The sequence below is a fragment of the Haematobia irritans genome, chromosome 2, assembly GCF_050003625.1.
Source record: "Haematobia irritans isolate KBUSLIRL chromosome 2, ASM5000362v1, whole genome shotgun sequence".
In the NCBI taxonomy this organism is placed as follows: domain Eukaryota; kingdom Metazoa; phylum Arthropoda; class Insecta; order Diptera; family Muscidae; genus Haematobia; species Haematobia irritans.
In genome coordinates, this window is record NC_134398.1 from 213,659,551 (window position 1) to 213,681,556 (window position 22,006).

General features: G+C 31.9%; 2 protein-coding genes and 1 long non-coding RNA gene across 5 annotated transcripts in view; 1 reads left to right on the forward strand and 2 right to left on the reverse strand.

Moving 5' to 3' along the window:
* qua (villin like protein quail) overlaps positions 1 to 5,196 on the forward strand; it is a 67,549-nt gene extending 62,353 nt beyond the window's left edge. For all 3 annotated transcript variants that reach the window (XM_075297363.1, XM_075297364.1, XM_075297365.1), the window contains 4 exons: positions 4 to 321; positions 2,194 to 3,228; positions 3,291 to 3,512; positions 4,731 to 5,196. In XM_075297363.1, coding sequence (XP_075153478.1) covers positions 4 to 321; positions 2,194 to 3,228; positions 3,291 to 3,512; positions 4,731 to 4,844 — 1,689 coding nt within the window. In that variant the 3' untranslated portion in view covers positions 4,845 to 5,196. The remainder of the gene's footprint in view (positions 1 to 3; positions 322 to 2,193; positions 3,229 to 3,290; positions 3,513 to 4,730) is intronic.
* Positions 5,197 to 9,667: 4,471 nt separating this feature from the next.
* LOC142227050 (uncharacterized) lies at positions 9,668 to 11,823 on the reverse strand. The gene is made up of 3 exons (XR_012719788.1): positions 11,662 to 11,823; positions 9,931 to 10,185; positions 9,668 to 9,872 (listed from the first exon to the last, which is right to left on the reverse strand). It is a non-coding gene; the product is annotated as an uncharacterized LOC142227050 (long non-coding RNA).
* Positions 11,824 to 15,060: 3,237 nt separating this feature from the next.
* Eno (alpha-enolase) lies at positions 15,061 to 20,410 on the reverse strand. Its single transcript, XM_075297367.1, has 2 exons — positions 20,251 to 20,410; positions 15,061 to 16,920 (listed from the first exon to the last, which is right to left on the reverse strand). Exons 1-2 carry the CDS (start codon positions 20,397 to 20,399, stop codon positions 15,612 to 15,614), a joined length of 1,458 nt encoding a protein of 485 aa, XP_075153482.1. The 5' UTR covers positions 20,400 to 20,410; the 3' UTR covers positions 15,061 to 15,611.
* Between the last annotated feature and the right edge of the window lie 1,596 nt (positions 20,411 to 22,006).

Sequence of the window (22,006 nt, forward strand, 5' to 3'; positions counted from 1 at the left end):
TAGAAAAAATATCCTTATAGCACTCCAGTTATACGTGTCATCGAAGGTCATGAGCCATCGGAATTTACACGTCTGTTCCCCTCTTGGCATGGCGATAGTAATGATTTAATGATGAAATCTCCCCATACTATATTAGGAAAATTTGACTCCATGACTTTGTGTCAACGACCAAAAATGGCTGCAGAGACCCAGCTCGTAGATGATGGTTCGGGAGAACGTAAAATATATCGAATTTGCAAGGACCAAATTACGGAAATGCCAACATCAAAGGCAGTTTACTTTAACACTCACAATGCATATGTGATCGAGTATACAGTAGTGGTGAGTATATTGTGAGAAAACTAAAATTAAGCTAAGGCAATCTCTACCTTCTTCTACGACGGGCTGAAAATTAGGGAGATGAAATGAGATTTCGATCATTTGTGGACTTAAAAGCTGTTTTTTGTTTACAAACAAAAAATGCCCCAAACGCCCGACGGAATACCGTTACGGCTAGTGACGTGTCGCCAAATTAAAATCTTATTATATTTCCTTGGCGGAGAATGGGATAGTGTTGCCGTCGTATCCTACAGATATTTGGGATGTGTAAAGGACAGTAATTGATAATATCGATTATTCGGTAGGGCCAAAAGACAGGGCTGAGAAAACTTATGGTAGACAAAATTCCGAGATCCTGCTTCAACTACCTAACTACATAACGGACAACCTGGCGATAATGGAAATGTGTGAAACGGCTCCAAAGATGGGACAATTGAGCGTTAGCATATTTTTGGATATCTGTATAAAGATAATGAGATGATTATACAATTCGATTATAAATCTTATTGGAACATGGCACATGAACGTGAAGCAAATGGCTTGGTGCTATGAACAAGGGCGGACGAGTTACGTTAAACAACTGGGCACTGGTGGTACATATGGCCCTGCAGAATAGAGCTACAAAAAGTAAAATGATACCAAAGAAGCGGTAGACAGGACTGACAGACATCGCAATGAACCAAACTCCGAGATCCTGCACAAACCGACTACACCTAACTCATTTTTGCAAATGGGCGCCCTGGCGATAAGGGAAATATTTGAATCGTCTCAGAATAAAGTGAGCGTTAGCATATTAGCATAGTGCTGCCCAATTCCACGTGAAGCTCAATGACAAGGGACCTCATTTTTATAGCCGAGTCCGAACGCCGTTCCACATTGCAGTGAAACCACTTAGAGAAGCTTTGAAACCGTCAGAAATGTCACCAGCATTACCGAGGTGGGATAATCCACCGCTGAAAAACTTTTTGGTGTTCGGTCGAAGCAGGAATCGAACCCACGATTTTGCCACGATATGAACATAAAGGGAATAACATGGTGATACGAGCAATGAGGGAAGGGAGGAGGACGAGCAACGTTAAAAAACTCTACACTGGATACACATCTAACCCTATACAATAGGGCTACGAAAGGGAGAAAACCCCGAACTGGAGTAGGATATGGAACTTGGTGAACTGTTAGGGCGAAAGACAGAGCTCAGAGAAATCGTAATAAACCAAAGTCTAAGATCCTGCTCCAACCGAATAACCATAAGACATTCTTACGGACGTCATGATGATAGGAGAAAAGTGTCAAACACCTCAGAACAAATAGGGCATTGCAACATTTAGGTTGGATTACGAACCTTGCTGGATCAAGATCAGAATGATATGATTGCCAGGTCATTAAAGGACGTAAAGATAATATCCTGGCGAAATGAACAAGGACGGAAAGGAGGGTTTAGTAAAAGTAAGGTAAAAGGACGAAAACACCGAACTGCAATAGGTCTTGGGATCTACTTGAGAAGAAAAAGGTGACAAGTTGAGAGCCAAAAAATTGTCCAATCTGTAGATAATAGCACGTTTGTATCGAAAAGAAGCATGGCACAATGATGCGTTTGGGGAATATGGTGCGGATTGCCATAATATATGGGCTTAGTATTTCTGAACTCGTACACAGCCATCAACTGCTTTAAACCCTATAAAAAGGTTTTTGAAATGTTTAAAATTCAGCTAAGATATGCCCTTGACCCCATGAATATACCAGATAGTATGCCATAATCTTTAACATGCCTACACGATGTTTTTGCAGGAAAATGTTAATATCGAGCGGGACACGATGAATGTAACCCAATAATACATCCTAGTCATATGTATATATATCTTATCTATTCCACAGAGTTGGTCCATGAATCCGAATGACAGCGAAAGTGTTGGCATCAAACAAATCATATATCAATGGAATGGTTCTGAGGCTTCTACCGAGATCACTACCAAAGCGGAAAAATTTGCAACGAATCTTTTCGAGACATCGAATCAAAAATCAATGTATGTGCAAATGGGCGAATATGATGAGACTCCACACTTTTTGCAAATGTTCGATGGGAAACTTATAATTCTACTTAGTGAAAAGGACATTCCCGTTATTCAAAATACTAATAATAATAACAACAATATCATCTCCAATGGTCATGATGATGATAAAGATACATTAATATTAAAAGTTTATGGTGATACAACCTACAATGCAAAAGCCGTGGAAGTATATCCCTTAGTCTCAATGTCATCCAAAGAATGCTATGTTGTCAAATCTCAACATGTATGGGTATGGTGTGGCCAATCATCGACAGGCGATGCTCGCGAATTGGCCAAAAATATTGGTGCTTTATTGGGTGAAAGTTCCTTGGTGCTAGAGGGAAAAGAACCCAAAGAGTTTTGGCGTTCCGTAACAAATCTCATGAACCAAAGTCTTATACTTAATGGATTGAATCAAAGTCACAGTTCACTAAGTACTAGCAATGGAAGTGGAAGTTCCAACATTGGTAGTCCTTCACCCATGAACTCAAATGGTAGCAGTTGTGGCAACACTCAATATCTATCGCCACCCAATACAAAACCAAGATTCCAGGCACAATTATTTGCAGTCTGGAGTATACGTACCAAATTCTTTTGCGAAGAAATTTTAGGCTATGATCAGATGGATCTTTCACCCGAATGCGTTTATATTCTAGATGCTGGAATTGTAACCTATGTATGGATGGGTAAAAATGTGTCCACTTACGAAAAGGATAAATACCTTAGTATGGCTCAGAATTATTTGGAAACTGTTCCGATTGCACGTAGACCTACCACAGCTATTGGTGTAATACGTCAAAATGATGAACCAAATGTATTCAAGGGTTTCTTTGATAATTGGAATACGAATATGTGGAATGTAAGTATTGGCATACTGTATTTCGATGAACGTGGTATGTATATTTCATTTATATTTTCCAGAACTATATATCGTATGAACAGACACGTCAGTTAATATCCAAAGGTTCTTCAAATCTCACCAATGGCAACGGTTCATCCCCAATGAATGGAGAAAATGGCAAATTACCCCCTTCAATTTTAAATAATCAAAAAGATTTCGATCGTCACCAGAAATATCCAATAGCGGTTTTGCAACAGGAAATTGATTTCCTGCCGGAAGAAATCAATCCACTGAAACGAGAGGTGAGTATGGTGTGGTGGATGAGTAGATCACTGAATCGAAATTACACCGACGAAGCAAAAGCACCTAATCGAGATCTATTAAAACTGATTAGCACCTCTAGCGGAAATTTGCGTTTGCGTTTTGCTATTATAATCAGCTTAGCATTTATTTCTTCTGGGCGCAGAGTGTAAACAATCGATAACAACGTCTCACCAAATTTACGGTAGCTAAAACGCCAAATTGCACCCTTTGACTAGAGGCAGAACCGCAATATATCTCAATATATCTCTACAACACCCCGGAAGGGATGAAGCAGAAAATCTTATTAACACCGACTAAAAGCAACTGTCTAATCCAAAAATTATATTTTGTTTATGAAACATGTTTTAGATGATCATATCCCTTCTCTGCGTATATCGGAAACGCGAACGGAGCTGCTATTTATCATATACGCAAACAAGCTTGCCTACCGCCAATCGCTATGGTTGTGTTTACACATATTCTAATTTCTCTTATGCGTCGTACAGACTATAAGTTTTTCCGGACGGAATGTCTATTGCTTAGTACTAAGTTCGTTTCTGCGAAAACCGAATATCTTCATCTATCTCCGTAAATAGGGTCTCAAACCCAGGGATGTTAACTTATTTATGCGAAATAATATGACTGCCTATTTTTTCGTGTGAAAAATCCAGGGTTGTATAAATATTTGCTGGAAAATGCTCAAAACAAAAATTTCGCATTTATTCCGCGCTAACATTTTTTATATGGAGTATAACATTTTTCGTGCGAAAACGTGATCATAGTACTAGGCTTATGCTTGTACAGAATCTTACAGTGTGGCCAATCGATACGAATTGTCGGCGATAACTAAATAATCGGTAAATGAGTTATCGATCCCATTAACATGCAGCAGTATCTATCGTGCCTTCGGACTTAACTTATATATGGGATATGTTCGACACGAGCTCTGTCGTCCGGATAAACTTATAGTCTGGACTACGCGTTAGCGGTAAATGACATAGTCTTACGATTGCATCCCAATTTCTTAAATCACCTCTGGAAATTTTGGTTGTTTGGCAACGCGGCAATTATTTTATATTCAAATAAAACAACAAAAACAGAAATTTTATATTTCTTTTGAACAGAAAATTACCATTTTTCCTACAATATTATTGTAAATTTAGAAAATATTTTAATTGGTAATTTAATTCACGCTCTCGTATTTTTTTTATTTACAGGTCCATTTAACCCATGATGATTTTGTTTCTCTATTCAATATGTCCTTCTATGAATTCGACGAATTGCCCGCATGGAAAAAACAAGAATTAAAGAAGAAACATAAACTCTTCTAAGTAGGCATCCTATCAAGATAGAATTAATTTGCAATCAATAGTAATCGAAAATTGAGTACATTTTTAAATTTAACTAAATGCTTTCCACATATTAAATGATTTGGAATTCAAAGAAAAAATATGTTCACGAATTTTTTTAGTATTTCTGTAATATAAATCCATAAGTTATGTTTTTATTTATATGATAACGATAATAAAACAAAAAAATTGTTTATGTATTAATAAACAATATATATACATTCATACGAGTATACACATTTTAAAATATTTTATGAATAAATTTATACATATATATGTAATGAATTATAAAACCAGCAAAACAAATTAATAAATATTTATTACACACAGTAAATTTTAAATATAGAAAGTAGTTTTATTGGCAGACATCATGTGGATATAATTTCAACTTCATCGGAATCTGGTTCATCACCTGAAGCTGGAAGGCATAATAGAAATTAAACACAACTGAAGTTAAATATTGTTTGGACAGCAAACATTTCTGAGAGTCATATATATTATTCTTAACCTGAAATCCACACAATCTCTGAAATTTACTTACTTGGCATTCTACCCGCTGTCATACCGCTTACAATTCGTAAAAAATTGTTCATAAAATTAACGATCATTTCAATAATTTCATCCATTATATTCAAGTTTTGGTAATTTCACTGGATTGAAGGTTGAAAGAATGTGGGGTGCTTAATGGGAATGGATAACTCACCCACTCAAGCGTATATATTATAATTGGAGTCTGGTATATTCGGTGTTTATCATGACATAATAATTATGACTCCTCCGATTCATCACCTCCACCGCCACCTATATAAACAACAATTTGAAAAATAAAAAAATGATGGAAACTCCTCAGAAAAATTCTTTATCTTTAATGCTTTGTAAAGACGATATTATCGGCTGTTTTACTAACATGCAAATTGGCATATGTCGGCTATGCACCTGAATCCAAAAATTCATTTACATGTCAATAATATCGTTATACGATGTATTTCTCATGAAAGCAAAATGTAACGTCTCCCAAATTTTTTGTTAACAAAAATTTAGCTATACTCTTTTTATGGATAGTGGAAATTGCAATAGAACGGCAGGCTGAACTTTAGAAATAAAATTAAATTTTTGAACCACTTAAATAATGTATCGATAAGGCAGTTTAAACGAGTATATAATAACATAGAGGTGAATGTATATAATTCCCCACGGAATTTCGGCCGGGATGCGCCTTTAACGGAAATCCCTGTTGCATACCAATAATATAGCTTTGCCATACATTTCTTATGCGCTTTACAGACTATCAGTTATTCCGGACGGAATGTCGGTGTTTGTAAAGAATCTTACAGTGTGTCGGATCGATACGATTTGTCGGCGATGACTAAATAATCGGTAAATGTGTTATCGATCTCATAAACATGCAGCAGTATCGATTATACGCACAATATATGGGATATGTTCGACACGAGCACTGTCGTCCGGAATAACTGATAATCTGTAAAGCGCATTAGGGAACCAAAACGTAAACAATCGATAACAACGATTGACGGAATTCAGCAATGCATTTATTATGGGTAACAAACAAATCTTTAGATGAGCATACTTGGCCTAAAACTTTATATTCAATCTTACCACCAAATGGCAACATTCCCATAATCATATCCAATAAGCCTTGTAGTAAATCGAAAAACATTTTTCACAAATTTTCTCACTCTTGTTTTCTCCAATATGATAGAATCTTCCTACTGAATGTTTATTTGAAAACTATTTCAAATTTAAATACTGTTTTAATGTTTATTAAGATATTAATAGTGTTTATTAACATTAATAATATTTATTAAGATATTCAGATAAAAGTTTTCGAAAATATTGTAAATGCTTGGAGAATTTGTAGCGTACATTAATATACTAATCACCATTAGGTGATTCATGTGTTGATATTAGGGCTGTCACCCGGGATAAATCCCGTTCCGGATCCCGGGATTTTTCAGAATCCCGAAAAATAATTCCAATTTGTTAAATTTGTGGCTTCTTATGATTGTTTATTAAAAAATTGGATTCTTCATTCAGTGCAAACGGCCCCTAGATTTCATACCCGACAAATTGAGTTGATTAACATTTATGGTACACCTTGAGTAAGAATTTATTATACATGAGGTACACTATAAAAAAACAGAATTTCATCAAATACCGAAGTAAACGATAAGATACTTCTTTGAACAATGAGTTCATGTTAAATGAAATTCGTACAACATAAAATAAAAAGCAATGATAAAAGGTCCGTCGACAGTATGACAAGATCGCGTTTATCTGATAAAAATTAGCATGCCTTGATATTTTTGAGGAGTTACTTAAAACGATGAGGTACAAAAGGATTAACACAAGTGTACGAAAATTTACCTAATCTAATCAAAATCTTTAAAATGTTTGGTTGAGTAAGATAGCGATATGAAATTGCTTTTAAATTTATTTTAATTTATTTTTTTTATAATTTTTTTGTTTTTAGTTTTTTTATTGTTTAGTGTGAATAAGTTTTCGTTAAGTATGATAGCAATTTGAAATTACTTTTTAATTTACTCTTATGTTCTGTTTTTTTTTTTGTCAAAAAATTGAATTAAACTAAATTGGTTTAATGTACAACAATTTTTTGGCGATGTACTTTAAGAATCCCGAAATGTTCGGGATCCCAAAAAATCCCGGTATTCTGTATGTTGAAATCTCGAATCCCGGGATTTATAAAAATCGATCCCGAATGACAGCCCTAGTTGATATCAATATGGTATTGTACCTGCTATTGATCAGATGTACATTTTGAGAAATATTTGCTGCCCTAGACATGAAAAAATTTTAGTTTTGAAAAAATATTTTTGTCTTAAATCACAGTCACAGAAATGATAGTATCAATCTACAAAGTCAATTAAAAAATTAATTATTCTAATTTAAAAATTAATTGATACAATTAATTTTTGTGATAGATTTTCGTTTCAATTAAAAAATTTGTTGAACCAATTAAATTTCTAATTGAATATTTTTTTAAATTTTAATTAAAAGTTTAATTGAAAAAATTTTGGTGATATTTTTTTCTGTGTACACTGAAAGAAGCGTCTTTATTTCCAAGGAAAGAAATTTCATGCCCTATACATGAAAAAATTTTAGTTTTGAAAAAATATTTTTGACTTCAATCACAGTCACAGAAATTATAGTATCAATCACCAAAGTCAATTAAAAAAATTAATTATTCTAATTAAAAAATTAATTGGTACAATTAATTTTTGTGATTGATTTTCGTTTCAATTAATTTTTTAATTGAATATTTTTTTAAAATTTTAATTAAAACTTTAATTGGAAAAATGTTGGTGATATTTTTTTCTGTGTACACTGAAAGAAGCGTCTTTATTTCCAAGGAAAGAAATTTCATATAAGCGAAGATTTCTTTTGACGCTAAAATAATTTTCTTTGAAAACTAATTAATAGGGTACAGAGAATCGCTGAATCTTTGTCATAAAATTAGGTTTAATTGCTCTCAAAAATAATAATTTATAAGATTCTTGCCACTTGTAAGTCAACATCATTCTATTATTAATGAAAACATTATGTTAAATGTGTTGTGATAGTGATATAAATGTTATATTTATAAGAATTTATAAATGTTTATTCAAATTAATAAACATCTAAACAATCGTGTTTTACTTGACCACAATGATTCTTTTACAACTATCTTAAAATTCACTTTTTCTGATTGTTTGAAGGGGCTCTTATTGGCGTCGTTCTAAATTTATTAAAAAAAAGCACCTAATAATTGCACTCATGTGATACTTTTTTGTAGTAACTTGGCGTGGTAAAACTTCTCAATAGTGACGGCGCTTTTCCGACGAGTTTTGGATGACGTATACGATTGTTTTCGACGTGGTGGGGATTATCAGAAGCGCCGTCAAATGCAAAAAATGTTGGCAGGGTAGTCCTTCGTTTACTTTATTGCAAGCAATTCACGCAGTTCCTTCACGCCAACAATATTTGTATTAAAATGAGCAATTATATCAGCGCTATGCAGAATCTGCTCTAAATCGGGACATCGCCCACAAAAATCAGCGCTGATTCGGTTGGTACTGCCTCTCTCCCTTACAAACCTGCTGAAATAGTGCTCCAGTTTTTGCAGGGTATCGATTGTTTACATTTTGCTCCCATAAGAAATGCATGACAAACCTGTGTTATTTGTATGTAAACAAAACTTTCGTTAGAGGTACATACCGGACTTATCTCTCTTGCTATAATGTCGATTGGACGATGTTACCGATCGTTTACATTCCCCCCTTAAGGAATTCGGGCTTTGAGCAGGACGTTGCATGCCAATAATCATATCATTGCATGCCAATAAACCTGTACTTCTTAAGGGATCATATCGATAATGCAGTTTTCCTTCATACTATATGAACGCAAAATGTAGACATTTAATGCCAACATTGGCAACAAATGAACATTTTTCTAATGCGCTTTACACACTATCAGTTATTCCGGGCGACAGTGCTTGTGTCGAACATATATGGGATATGTTGTGCACATTATAAGTTAAGTCCGAAGGCATAATCGATACTGCTGCATGTTTATGGGATCGATAACACATTTACCCATTATTTAGTCATCGCCGACAAGTCGTATCGATCCGACACACTGTAAGATTCTTTACAAACACCGACATTCCGTCCGGAATAACTGATATTTTGTAAAGCGCATAAGATGAATTATGATGAGTGCTATTGGCAAAATTCACGTGTTATTTCAATGAGCAACACACTAAAAACTGTTGTATCAGCATATAGATGTAAGTTATGTGCATAAAAGGCTTAAGTTATTGTTTTATTTCGACAGCAATAAATAATAATATATATTCTATGATATATTATTAAAAGGCATAGATAAATATATTTATATTTTGCTAAAAAAAAACGATAGAAGAAAATAATTCAAATACAGCCTATTAGGTGGATATAATTTCAACTTCATCAGAATCCGGTTCATCACCCGAAGCTAAAAGACAAAATATACTTTATAAGAGGAATTCCAAATCGCATATTCACAAACTTACTTGGCATTCCACCTGCTGTCATTCCACTTACAATTCGTAAAAAATTATTCATAAAATTTACGAACATTTCTATAACTTCATCCATTGTAGTAAAATATATTGAATGTCGAATTTACTATGGTTGTTTTCAATCGATTACTCATATCATTAACTACTAGAGCGTAAAATTTAAATTGCAGTCGGATATATTCGGTATGTATTTGTAATGAGATAGTAATTACGATTCTTCTGAATCGTCACCTCCATCACCTCCACCTATAAAAGAGGGCAGAGAATAATAATGAAATGTAAATAAACAAAATCTAATGTTCTATGATTTTTCATATGTCTATCCTGTGCTACACAGAAAAAAATATCACCAGAATATTTCCAATTAAAAAGTTAATTGAAGTTGAATGTTTTTCAATTAATAAATTAATTGATACAATTAACTTTTTAATCAAGATAGAAACATTAGGTTAATTAAGTTAATGATTGAAAATTTTAAAATTTTTAATTAAAAAATTAATTGATAGAATTAACTTTTTAATCAAATTCAGAAGACTAAGTCAGTTAAAAAAGTGATGAACATTTCTTAATTAAAATAAAAACTCTAAGCCAATTCAGAAAGTAGTTGAAAATAGTTACCTTTTTAAATAAAAAATTAATTGGGGTTTGCATTCAACATCAATTAAATTTTTAATTGAATCAATTAAAAAATTAATTGAAAATTGCTAATGACATCAATTAATTTTTTAATCAAGGATTTTTTCTATGCCCAATTAAAACTGTGACTGATACTATCATTTTCGTGATTGAAGACATTTCAATTAAAAAATTAATTGGATCAATTAATTTCGTGATTGAATCAGAAAAATTTTTTTTTGTGTGTAGTTTTAAATGTCTACTACAGAAATTAAACAATCAGTCCATTATGGTATTACAGAAAATTTCTCTCTTATAAATGAGTGGTGCCCGATTCTAGTTTAGGCCAATAATTTCTTTTTTATAGCCAAACTTGAACGGCATTACTTATAGAACACTACAGAAAAAATTTTGGTATTGAGCTGAAATGTTGCGAATTATTTTTTTTTTAATGCCAAAGCAGACAAAATATAAACAGTAGCAGTAACGATTCATGGAATTTTTGTTAAAAAATACCCGTGCTTTTCTTATGCTCAGTGAAATTTCGTTGGAGGTACATATCCGTCTTTCGTTTACACGCCGATAATACAGTTTATCACGCATTTTTATAGACCAGCCGATACCAATAACATTGTTTTGGCGCGTGCACACTACAATCAATGGTTAACGACGATGGGGAAAAATCTGAAACTATTCCGTAAAAGGGAAGAAATTCCCAAAATAATGTTTTTTCTTAACTGAGCCACTCGAAATAATCTTTCAACTTAAGTCTTGGTATGAACATAAAGCCTGGCATCAAAGTAAATGTGACTTATTATCGGAAAATCACTTGGCAAAATGAAACAGTTGACACTAAAACAATTCGGTCATAGACCATGAACGCATAGCAAAATTAAGCACTTAATCATGGCGAAAGATAGTCTCATCAAGCTAAAGTCTATTATCAGGACCTTTTTTCGCATGTCAATAACACAGTTTTACCATATTCTATATTTCTAAAGCACGGTAGATTGGTGTTGCTACGCAAAACACAGGATTTTACAAAAAATTGCACTTACAAATAATTAAGTAACGGCAAGAGTAATACTATTTTATATTCTTATTTACCTCCAAACATTCCCATAATCATATCAAATAAACCTTGTAACATTTCGAAAAACATTTTTCACTTTTACAAGTCAATTTTATTTAACGATGATGAGCTCTTTTTTTAAACAACAACCTCACTCATTGGTTATAGGAAAAATACTACAATACCAAAATGTATTTTTAATGCTCCGTTTGTTAATATGGTAGATGGAAATTTAATATTTGATATTTTACTTTGATAACAATTTGTAATAGAAATTTTAAAATATTTAAAGTGCTCTTAATGTGGGCATTTTATCTGGTGGAAAATCGAAACACAAGCTATGGCTTTTATTTCCACAATTTGAAAACTACAAATCACAAAATAATGGGATTATTTTTATACCATTTCCAGGTGGAATTAAAAGTAATGGTGGATATTAAAAAAATGCCAAAATGTCCCAATACAAACATGTTTTAGATGTATATTTGAGATTCTTAAATACACCAAATTGTTTATAAAAACCTCTGGCAAAATTGCATTACTTGCATGCGAGAGAAATTTCTTCAAGAAGTGCACACCAGGCTTATTTGTTTGGTGTCAGTAGACTTTTCTCATTCGCCTTCACATGAACAACTAAACAAAACTCACTAATAAGGGTAAATAGCTATCTGTTTCATTTGTATGCTGAAAAATAGTTTGTATGTTCTTATGGCAGCAAAATATAAACAGTCGATAACGGCGTTGCATGAATAGCTAATAGTACATACCAGGCTTTATGTATTTTAAAACAATATGTAGCTCCTGCAAATATGCCAATCTGATGGAAATAAAATGTAAACAGTCGATAATAACTCCTCACTGAATTTTCGTTATCAAATATATAGCAATATATTTCTTACGGGTATTGAGAATTTCGTCTTGAGATTCATACCGGGCTTAAAGCGAAAATTTTGCTACCCATATGATATCCATGACCATAAGGTCTTATTGACATGTGTTTCATAGAGTAGTACACAATCTATAACATCGTTCTTACAAAATATCTTGCTAAAATTTATTTTAGTGCTAATAGGACAGTTGTTTCTATTTCTTATGGGAGCAAAAAATAAACAATCATCAAACATTTCGCTGTAAAAGTTACGAAGCAAAATATAAGTGAGCAGTCGATACTACCGTTATAACGAAATCTACCAATTTCTGCTTGGTAGATTTGTAGAATTTTGACAAAATTTTCTATACAAATAAAATTTTGACACAATTTTTCTGCAGAAATAAAATTTTGACAAAATGTTCTATAGAAATAAAATTTTGGCAAAATTTTCTATAGAAACAAAATTTGAAAAAAATCTGTAGAAATAACATTTTGACAAAAAAATTTATAGAAATAAAATTTTGACAAAATTTTCTATAGAAATAAAATTTTGACAACATTTTCTATAGAAAAAAATTTTTGACAAAATTTTCTACAGAAATAAAATTTTAACAAAATCTTCTATGATATAAAATTTTGAAAAAATTTTCTATAGAAGTAATATTTTGACAAAATTTTCTATAGAAATAAAAATTTTGACAAAATTTCCATAGAAATAAAATTTTGACAAAATTTTCTACAAAAATAAAATTTTGCAAAATTTTCTATAGAAATACAATTTTGACAAAATTTTCTATAGAAATAAAATTTTGACATTTTCTATAGAAATAAAATTTTGACATTTTCTATAGAAATAAATTTTTGACAAAATTTTCTGTAGAAATAAAATTTTGACAAAATGTTCTATGGAAATAAAATTTTGACAAAATTGTCTATAGAAATAAAATTTTGACAAAATTTTCTATAGAAATAAATTTTTGACAAAATTTTCTATAGAAATAAAATTTTAACAAAGTTTTCTATAGAAATAAAATTTCTACAAAATTTTCTATAGAAATAAAATTTTGACAAAATTTTCTATAGAAATGAAATTTTGACAAAATTTTCTATGGAAATAAAATTTTGACAAAATTTTCTATAGAAATGAAATTTTGACAAAATGTCTATAGAAATAAAATTTTGACAAAATGTTCTATAGAAATAAAATTTTGACAAAATTTTCTAAGAAATAAAATTTTGACCAAATTTTCTATAGAAATTAAATTTTGACAAAATTTTCTATAGAAATAAAATTTTTACAAAGTTTTCTATAGAAATAAAATTTTTAAAAAATTTTCTATAGAAATAAAATTTTGACAAAATTTTCTATAGAAATAAAATTTTGACAAAATTTTCTATAGAAATAAATTTTTGACAAAATTTTCTATAGAAATAAAATTTTTACAAAGTTTTCTATAGAAATAAAATTTTTACAAAATTTTCTATAGAAATAAAATTTTGACAAAATTTTCTATAGAAATGAAATTTTGACAAAATTTTCTATGGAAATAAAATTTTGACAAAATTTTCTATAGAAATAAAATTTTGACAAAATTTTCTATAGAAATTTTCTATGGAAATAAAATTTTGACAAAATTTTCTATAGAAATGAAATTTTGAAAAAATTTTCTATAGAAATAAAATTTTGAAAAAATTTTCTATAGAAATAAAAATTTTGACAAAATTTTCTATAGAAATAAAAATTTTGACAAAATTTTCTATAGAAATAAAATTTTGACAAAATTTTCTATAGAAATAAATTTTTGACAAAATTTTCTACAAAAATAAAATTTTGGCAAAATGTTCTATAGAAATAACATTTTGACAAAATTTTCTATAGAAATAAAAATTTTGACAAAATTTTATATAGAAATAAAATTTTGACAAAATTTCCATAGAAACAAAATTTTGACAAAATTTTCTATAGAAATAAAATTTTGACATTTTCTATAGAAATAAAATTTTGACAACATTTTCTATAGAAATAAAATTTTGACAAAATGTTCTATAGAAATAAAATTTTGACAAAATGTTCTATAGAAATAAAATTTTGACAAAATTTTCTATAGAAATAAAATTTTGACAAAATTTTCTATAGAAATAAAATTTTGACAAAATTTTCTATAGAAATAAAATTTTGACAAAATTTTCTATAGAAATAAAATTTTTACAAAGTTTTCTATAGAAATAAAATTTTGACAAAATTTCTATAGAAATAAAATTTTGACAAAATTTTCTATAGAAATGAAATTTTGACAAAATTTTCTATAGAAATGAAATTTTGACAAAATTTTCCATAGAAATGAAATTTTGACAAAATTTCCTATAGAAATAAAATTTTGACAATATTATCTATAGAAATAAAATTTTGACAAAACCCGGAGATGCTTTTTACGTCGCTTCTAACGACAAATTACATCCCGGATAACATTATTTTCTATATTCCATATCCATAGTCTTGAGTTTTTTTTTAATCTCATCAAAATTGCCTGAAATGTAAAATAATGCATATATTCGTATATGGTTTTGTTTTGTTTTTTTCTTTTTTTATTATTTTTAATATAATCACTTTGTAGCAATTATAATAACTTAAATACTATTTTTATAAAATAACAATTTTGTCTTTGTTGTTTCTTTGTTTAGTTTTCCCAAAATATATCTAAAGGTTTTTTTTTCGAAGAAGGTACAATGAAATTATGATAAATTGTGTATTAAACTCTTTGTGAACACAATGAACTACAACGTTTTTTCTTGCATAATTCTAGATACTTGTATATAGGTTTTATGTATGTATATGTAACATTACAATAAATATTGTGGCGAGTAGTTCAACAATAATTAAATATTAGATAATTTTGAAAACAATAAATACCTATGAATAACAGACAAATGGCGGTTTTTCTCATTTTTGTGCGTTAAATTGGAGAAATTGCCAGTCGTCTATCATTACGCGAAACCAAAGATCAACTTGGGTTTATCTGCAGTTGTTGGAATTATTGCATTATGTTCTTATGTTGAATGCTTCATGAGTTAACAATGAGATGTACTTATCAATTATTCACAAACAACAATGATTTATTGAGGCTTTCTGAAAGATTTGCCAGCGTATTTGGCACCAGCTCCCAATTCTTCTTCGATGCGGAGAATTTGATTGTACTTAGCCAAACGTTCAGAGCGGCATGGGGCACCAGTTTTGATTTGACCAGTGGACAAACCAACAACTAAGTCAGCAATGAAGGAATCCTCAGTTTCACCGGAGCGATGGGAGACCATAGTGCCCCAGCCATTTTGTTTGGCCAACAAATGGGCCTTAATGGATTCAGTGACGGTACCAATTTGATTGACCTTCAACAACAAGCAGTTGCAAGCCTTCTTTTCAACGGCAGTTTGGATACGCTTAGGATTGGTGACAGTCAAATCATCACCAACGATTTGGATGGTGGTGTTGGCGGTGATATTGCTCCAGGCATCCCAATGATCTTGATCGAAGGGATCTTCAATGGAAACAATGGGGAAGCCCTTAATGAATTCCTGATACAATTCAGTCAATTTGGCGGGTGCAAGCCATTGGGACTTGTCGCTGTTGGGGTTCTTGAAGTCCAAGTCATAGGCACCATCCTTGAAGAATTCAGAGGCGGCCACATCCATACCAATTTCGACCTTGCCGGTATAACCACCCAAAGCAATAGCATCGCTAATGAGGTTTAAGGCTTCCTTGTTGGATTGAATGTTGGGAGCGAAACCACCCTCATCACCGACGGCGGTGGCATCCAAACCGAATTTGTCCTTGATGACCTTCTTCAAGTGGTGGTAGACTTCAGAGCCGATTTTCATGGCTTCAGTGAAGCTGGTGGCACCAGTAGGCAAAATCATGAATTCTTGCATAGCCAATTTGTTACCAGCATGGGAGCCACCATTGATGACATTGAAAGCAGGAACAGGCAAAATAATATCCTTGTTGCCGGCCAAATCAGCAATGTGTTTGTACAATGGAACACCCTTTTTGGCGGCACCAGCCTTGCAGACGGCCAAAGAGATACCCAAAATAGCATTGGCACCGAATTTCGATTTATTCTCAGTACCGTCCAATTTCAACATAAAGTTATCGACGGCTTCTTGGTCGGTGACTTCCAAGTTAGCCTTGATGAGCTCGGGACCCAAAGTGCTGTTGACATGACCGACAGCCTTCAAGACACTCTTGCCGTGATAGTTCTTTTTGTCATCGTCACGCAATTCCAAAGCTTCATGGACACCAGTGGAGGCACCAGATGGAACAGCAGCACGGAAAAGACCCAATTCGGTGGTAAGATCAACTTCAACGGTGGGATTACCACGGGAATCGAAGATTTGACGAGCGTGAATGGATTTGATAGGCATGGTGCAGCTGAAAAAAGAAAAGCAACAATATTAACAAAAAATGTATTTTATCGCAAACAACAGCAACAACAAATGAGTTATGATAAATAATGGACTTTTAACCGAAGACAAGAAAATACCTTTGGAACTCTATACAACTGGAACAACTTTCTTAGATTATGTAAACTCAGCTGTTGCGAAGGTCTGTTGAAGGAGACTTTATGAATGACAAAAAACTGGGATGTGTTTGTATATGTTACTAATTGACTTTAGGCCGGAAAAAATTACTGCGCATAGGCAGTATTATGTTGTACATAAATAATAATGAATGGATACTATACCACCTTCACTGAGTTTGTCCTTGCAATGTCAAAATACGAATAAAAAGAAAAAACTAACAGACCAGAGGTTGTTGCCTTTAATTAAGGGAGCGAGATTTTTGGCTTTACTACCTCATAATTGTATACCGAATAACGAAATTTATTATTTTTTTAGCACGATAATATAAAGCTCTTATGGCGACTTTGGTTCTAATTTTCGAATAATACTGTCCTTTTATCAGAAGGGCAAAATAGTGTAATACTAGGGCAAAATCAGAAACAAAATTGCCTTAGGTCAAAACTTTATAGCTCCTAAATGTACTTCCAACAATATATTGTACTCGGGCTTTTAATCAGCTAAGTATGGTACCTCTAGCGTTTTGTTTTAAATTGAAATATTTATTTAACCAAATAAAGCCTCTTGGACCATACACTAACTAAAAAGCTAATACTTCAACCGAAATGTATTCCTAATAGCACATATCGTTTGGACTAAGCCCAGAAATTTTTGAAAGAGCTACATGCCAATAAGACAGTTTTTCATATTTAACTTATGGGAATCATACGCAATGCTACAATAATCTTTATAGGTAATTCAATACTATATAAATCAATTGTTAAAGATTATCATAAATTGTCTGTAAACAATAGTGGTTTACTACTGCCCAGAAACATCCATCTGATAAGAAATGCATTCGTCTGTTTTTCTATTGTCTGTCAGTTACACAATATATGACGATTATTGACGTAGTAAAACTGATACAAAATTTTGATGCTATTATTTCTCTCATCAAATTGATTCCTCATTAGGTCTAAGGGCATATAGTTATCACAAAAAAGTGAAGCACCTTAGCAAAAATCGATGGAAATAAACCAAACCATCATAATAAATGGCGAAATATTTAAACAAAGAATAATTAAAATAAATACCTATCAATATGTTATACACCTTCGAAATCCTTAATATTTGTTGTCATCCTTTAAGACCCAATATGCACCTCTTGCAAAAACATTGTTTGCCTGCTACATTACCAGTTATTCCATGTCATTTTTATGGAAGTAAAATATAAAAAATTGCTGACTGGGCCTTGAATTTTCGCTACTAAAAATGGCTATAAAGTTCTTATTGATAACAAAAACTTCGTTGGAATAGCCCAGTTTGGAGCTTTACATCCGAAAAAAATTATTATGAAGGCACAACCGATATTGGGGTTTATTCGGTAATATTTTAATGTAATACACCAATTTTGGGTGTTACACCCAAAGAAATTTGTTAGTAGGGACAGCAGAAAAGTCTGCTAAAACAGCAGAAAGTCTGCTGAAAAAGGAACAGCAGTCACTGTTTGCTGAAATAGCAAACATTTCCTGCTATTTTTAAGCTCGATTACACTAAACCATGTTTTATTTTGGCTAAAACGAATAAAAATGTCAACTTTGGAGCTATCCTAACATAATTAACACAATATTTTATGAATATCTATAATATTTGACCAAAAATCTGAATATTTATCGAATTGAGGCATAACAGCAAACAAAATGTTTGCTGATCGTATTTAGGAGCTTGTAAGTATATTACAGAGCAAAAATATACCAAAAACTACTTTTGGTTCTTAAATATGCTTTGGGGAAAATTTTATAGCCTAAAAATTTTAAAAATTGTTGTTCATTAGGCCCTGAAGTACAAAAATATAATAGCAGACATCGACTGCTGTTTTTAGCAGACTTTTTTGTATGAGTGTATGAACTTCCAAGAGGTTGGTACCTTAAAGCCCTATATGCGTCGTTCATAATATAAGTTTATCCTGATAACCTTCAACGAAATTTCCGCTACCAATAAGAAATGCAATGGTATTTTTACCACCGAATATTCCGTTAGATGGTATTATCGATTGTTTACATTTTACTCTCATAAGAAATACTTGACTAAACTGTATTATTGACACGCCAACGATATTTCCATTAGAGGTACATAACGGACTTTATATGAATATATGTAAACAAGCGATAATATAGTCTCAACGAAAGTGTTGGTAATAAAATAGTTAGACATTTCTTATGGATAGCATCTTTGTTCTTTTTCTAGCGAACTTTTTTTGAAGACGGCGTTATCGATTTTGTAAATATTTCCCCTATAAGGATCATATGAAAAAACTTCTTTATTGGCATATGTACCTAAGTATTTTTTATGGTTAATGCTCTATTAGAATATTTTCGGTGCATACCGGACTTCATTTTGAATTTCTTATGTGTATCAAGTATTTAGCTAATTACATACCGGTCTGTATGAACTAGATCATTTATCGATTAAATTTCATTTGAATACGTCAGGCAGCTCTTTATTATGATGCAATTTCTTCTTCTTTTTCCAAACAACAACTAGTTATATTCCTCCCCACAACCAGTTCGATTTTTTGCAAAATTAATCAAATATAAAAGAATTCTAGTGGGAAAGAAAAGTATTAAAAAAATGATTCCTATATGGATTCTCCATAAATATATAGAAATGAAAAGTGTCTCCGATTAGAATCAGAGAAAGCCGGTAAGTAATGTTCTAGAATATATTGAGTTTTCTCTTCTGTTAGACCAACACCCCATTAATTTCGCCATGATTAGAGAGTAGAACTTGTGTATACGTGTGTGTGTATCTGCATTGAATATGCATGGTATGAATGACCTCTACGTTGCTGTTAGAGGTCATATAGGTGAATTCACATTTTTGGAAATAAGTAAATGATTTAAATTAATTTAAATTAAGGCTTGTTTGGCAAAAAAAAATATTTTACACATATTTCAAACTATTTTGGAGGAAATATAAAAATAAAAAAGTTATCTAATAATTCACTTAAAAAAGGATTTTCTTGCTTCCCTACATTTTACAACAAATCACTTTGCTTTACCGGTGGTTATTACTATATATGCATTATTTCAACGATAAACAACATTAAGAATTTCTTCCAAATGTCTCTTTAAATGTCCACTAGTTTTTATTGTTTTTTTTTCACTGATCACTAAAAAATATTAACTGTTTAGGCACTTACTTGTAACGCTTTATTTGAAATGAGGAATGAACTAATTTGAGTTGTCTTCCCAACAACGACTCTTTTGCGACTGATGTTGAGTACTTAACTATAGTCGACAATACATTTTTCATAGCATGCTGCTTTGCTGGTGGTACTGCTGCTCTCATCCGTTGAGGAGCCCCCCTCGTTAACACCCCTATTTTTATCATTTTAAGCAGTTCTTTTTAGTATTTCAATTCCCTTTTGCGCAACTGTGTTTTGCTCTCACACTGTGGATTGCCTTCCTCGGTTGTTCTTTCTACTTACTTCAAACAAAATCTCTAGAAGGACTGTAATTGAAACTTCTGTATTGTAATATCTATGGGAGGCTCTATTGACTATATGGATAAATATGTACCTCTTTTATTTTAAATTTAGTTTGTGGGGGGTTTGTTTTTATTCATGACCTTGTCACAAGGTGACAGAAGGGGGAGCAAGAGCCGGTAAATATTGTAGTCCAGTTGAGAGAATAGGAGAAAGAAAATATTGTTTTGGAGAACAAACAAATGATTTGTCAACGTCAATTGTGTTCCCATAAGTTGCCAGATGATGGAGCGGGTTTAATTAGCTAAGCAAATGTTAATTTTGTGCGAACCATAACCAACAGATGTCGATACTAGTATTTTGAAAGAAACGTATTGGAGACCATTATTATTACAAATGACATTGCGAAAATTGCTCGGCGACTGTAAGGCCAGAGTATAATACCATAAACATTTGACATAAAAACCACATTATGTGGTATAGTGGTTGCCCGTTATTTCAAACAATTCAGTCGATTGTGATACCACAATTGGTGAACTTCTCTCTTATCAATAAATACTGCCCGATTGTATGTTTAGCTCAATGAAAGAGACCTCATTTTTATAACCGAGTCGGACCAGTGTCTTGGATTACTCATTACATTGCACTACATCTAGCTGATAGTCCGATCGTCAATTCTATTAATGTATGACATGATGGAAGTAGCCATTTTCATAAGACAATTGCAAAATATGTGACAATCATTTTTTTTTTTTTTGAATAAGAAAGTATTACCAAGCGATATGTGCAAGTTATGTACGTTGTTTAATGAATGAAATGAAAGAAAACAGGAGGGGGATAAAATCAAATGTAGTAGCGCAGTGTACTTGCGAATATTTCGTTTGCGTGTATCCCAGCAAAAACTAGGTAAACACATATCATTACTATTTGCATTACCACTAGTAAAAATGTCATTACACGTTTGCATTACATTGCGGCGATTTATAATGACTAACATAGAATGACAATAATAAATACTTCTCGTTAATGTTTGATGATTATTGTCAAAATGTAATGCAGTTGGCTGTTAACGTATTTAAGCATGTGCATAAAAAACTCAAATAGAATTTGTAATGTAACGGTATTTCTCAATTTTTTTTTCGTTTACGAGTATTCTTCACAAATATTTCATAATAATTGTGTTTTAAGTAAGTAGCCTTACCATATTATATATTAAATGAATACTTTCATAGGTGTATTATACCGTATTTCACGAATCCAACTCCATTAAACAACCATTTTTATACCCTGCGTTACACTGTGGAACAGGGTATTATAATTTAGTGCTTATGTTTGCAACATCCAGAAGGAGACGAAGTAGACTAACATGTGTCTTTGATAATTATGCTCAGGACCGGCCCCTGAGTCGATCTAGCCATGCCTGTCCGTCTGTCTGTGAACAGTTTTTGATCAAAGTCTAGGTCGAAGTTTT